Source organism: Loa loa (genome assembly GCF_000183805.2).
Source record: "Loa loa unplaced genomic scaffold supercont3.452, whole genome shotgun sequence".
NCBI classification, from domain to species: Eukaryota; Metazoa; Nematoda; class Chromadorea; order Rhabditida; family Onchocercidae; genus Loa; species Loa loa.
In genome coordinates this window covers 1-2,470 of record NW_018108632.1, presented here as the reverse complement: position 1 = coordinate 2,470, position 2,470 = coordinate 1, and the positions used below count along the sequence as shown (strand labels likewise).

Here is a 2,470-nt window from a genome sequence, read left to right as displayed (position 1 = left end):
CCTCATCCTTGTCATCACTTTGCTTTTTCTCTTCCAAAATTCATCACTCAAAAAAAAAAGAAAAAAAAATTTCTACATGATGCTTCTTATCTCTGTTCATTTTACATAATATGACATATATGAATACATAAATACATATGTGAAATTAATGCAAAAGAATTAATTAATTATTTTTACGTGACAAATTAAAAGAAAACAAAAAGAATGATAACGCTTTTCTTTTTATCTTTCTTTTTTTTTTTTTAAAATGAATCATTTTTTATTCTGCTAACAATATGTATTTTTATTTCCCATAGATTGTTGTTAGATGATAGCAATTTTAAATGAAAACAGGGAGAATATAATATTTACCTTTTTTTTTGATAAATTTAAAAATCGAATAATTTTTTTTGAAAAAATTGATTTAATCAAAATTTAACGAAACAAAACATTTCTCACTTCTTTTTGACACTAAATTTATCCAATATATATTTATTATATAACAGTTATACTCAATAACATGATAATATGATAATATGATAATGCCATAATTATAGTATACTCAGTGACTATACTTATTGATATAATATATCATATTGCTCCAAAATTCATTTTTATATTAGAAATGAAATATTTGAATTAAATATCATCTTTGATACGAATATAATTACAAATATGAAATTTTATTACAAAGTTAATATTTTCTTTTTTTTTTGTCTTATCATTCATCTAATATTTCCTGAGATAATTTTCATCATTTTCTTCCTTTTAATTCTTTCAATATTTTCTTATATAGTAATTTAATTCTTATCATTGTTATCATTTCTTATCAAATTGAATTCTTATTAATTTGTATGAAATCATGAAATTATTAAAATTTTTAAAAATAAATTTACATAATCATAAAAAAAAAAAAAAACGAAAATTCGAATGTGTTGTTGTATATTTCAGCTGGTTAGTGTAACTTCCCCCTATGTCGCAACTACCCAATTACTGCCAACTGTGCCTGCATTGAACCCTTATACAGGTATGACAACATCAACAACCACTACTACTACTACTACTACTACTATTACTCTTATCACTACTACTATTACTCTTATCATCATTATCATAATTACTGCTATTATCCTTATCATCATTACTAATATCATGTTTTATTTGTTCATTTGTTCATCCTTTTTAGTTTTATTTTTTAAAAATTTTCACTCATTTATTTTTTTGTTATTTTTTTCTTTTCACAGCATGCTTTTCAAAATTTTCTGAATATTAAAAAAATAGGAAGAAAGAGGGAAATTAATTATTGTTAACTTTTTTAATTTAATTTTATTTTCTCCTCGAATTTATAATGTCATACAATATTCATCCCGGAAATTTTTCTTTCCTTGTCCTTTCATCATCCAGAAATGAAATGATTTTAAATGAATTTTACCGGAAATGAAATGATTTTAAATGAATTTTACCGGAAATGACATGATTTTAAATGAATTTCACCGGAAATGAAATGATTTTAAATGAATTTTACCGGAAATGAAATGATTTTAAATGAATTTTACCGGAAATGAAATGATTTTAAATGAATTTTACCGGAAATGACATGATTTTAAATGAATGAAAACAATTAAAAGTAAGAAAAATTCACTAACTAATACTCAGTGTATCTCATAAAATGAATGTTTACCTATTAACTCATTCCATAGTTTTCTTCCCATTTCCGTTTATTACCACTAAAATTTGAATAAGAATTTAGAGAAATACAAAATTTTACAAAGAGTAATTCGAGTAATTCTTTTCCTTTTTTTTTCTTATTAATCCCGTATCGTAGGACGAAATGAACTTATACTTTTTGAAATTATGAAAAAAAAAAAAGCAAAAATTTGCATGATTGTTGTACCTTCTACTAACTGGTCTTTTTTTTTTTTTTTGAGGATTTTGCTATTAATTACAGTAAATTTAATTTCGTAACTATTTCATTACGATAATTCGTATATTGTATTTGTTATTACATAATCGTAATTGTGTTTTATTTTAAAATGCCAATTTTTGTTGCTAAGTTTTTCAATTTTTTTTTTAATATTCAAAACAAGGTATGGGAAAAACTTCTTAATGTCTATGTATTTCATTTTTCTTTTCTTTTTTATTTGTGAGATAAATTTTATTTAATTATACCATTCTTTTTTTTTTCTAATAATTTATGGATAATCTACAGTATTTGGTCATGGTTTGATGACACCTGTACCGGTAAAAACTGATATAAGAATAACCGAACAACATCATCAACAAGCGATAAATACTGCAACACAATGGGCAACAGTTGCGGGTTATGATGAAAAGCAAGTTGACTTTGCTCAAACACTGATGAATTCGCAATATGCTGCTGCTGCTGTAAGCTATGGAGGAAAGTAAGTTTCCGAAAAACTCGAGTGATATTAGCAATAATGAACAATTAATAATAATACTGATAATAATAATAATAATAATAATAAATAAT

General features: G+C 23.6%; 1 protein-coding gene across 1 annotated transcript; it reads left to right on the top strand.

Annotated features, from left to right (window-relative positions):
* Positions 1–909: 909 nt before the first annotated feature.
* On the top strand, positions 910–2,385 carry LOAG_18699 (hypothetical protein; the record flags this gene model as incomplete). Its single annotated transcript, XM_020451362.1, has 2 exons — positions 910–1,006; positions 2,189–2,385. The coding sequence occupies 2 exons, from the start codon at positions 910–912 to the stop codon at positions 2,383–2,385; spliced, it is 294 nt and encodes a 97-aa protein (XP_020304858.1).
* Positions 2,386–2,470: the final 85 nt, after the last annotated feature.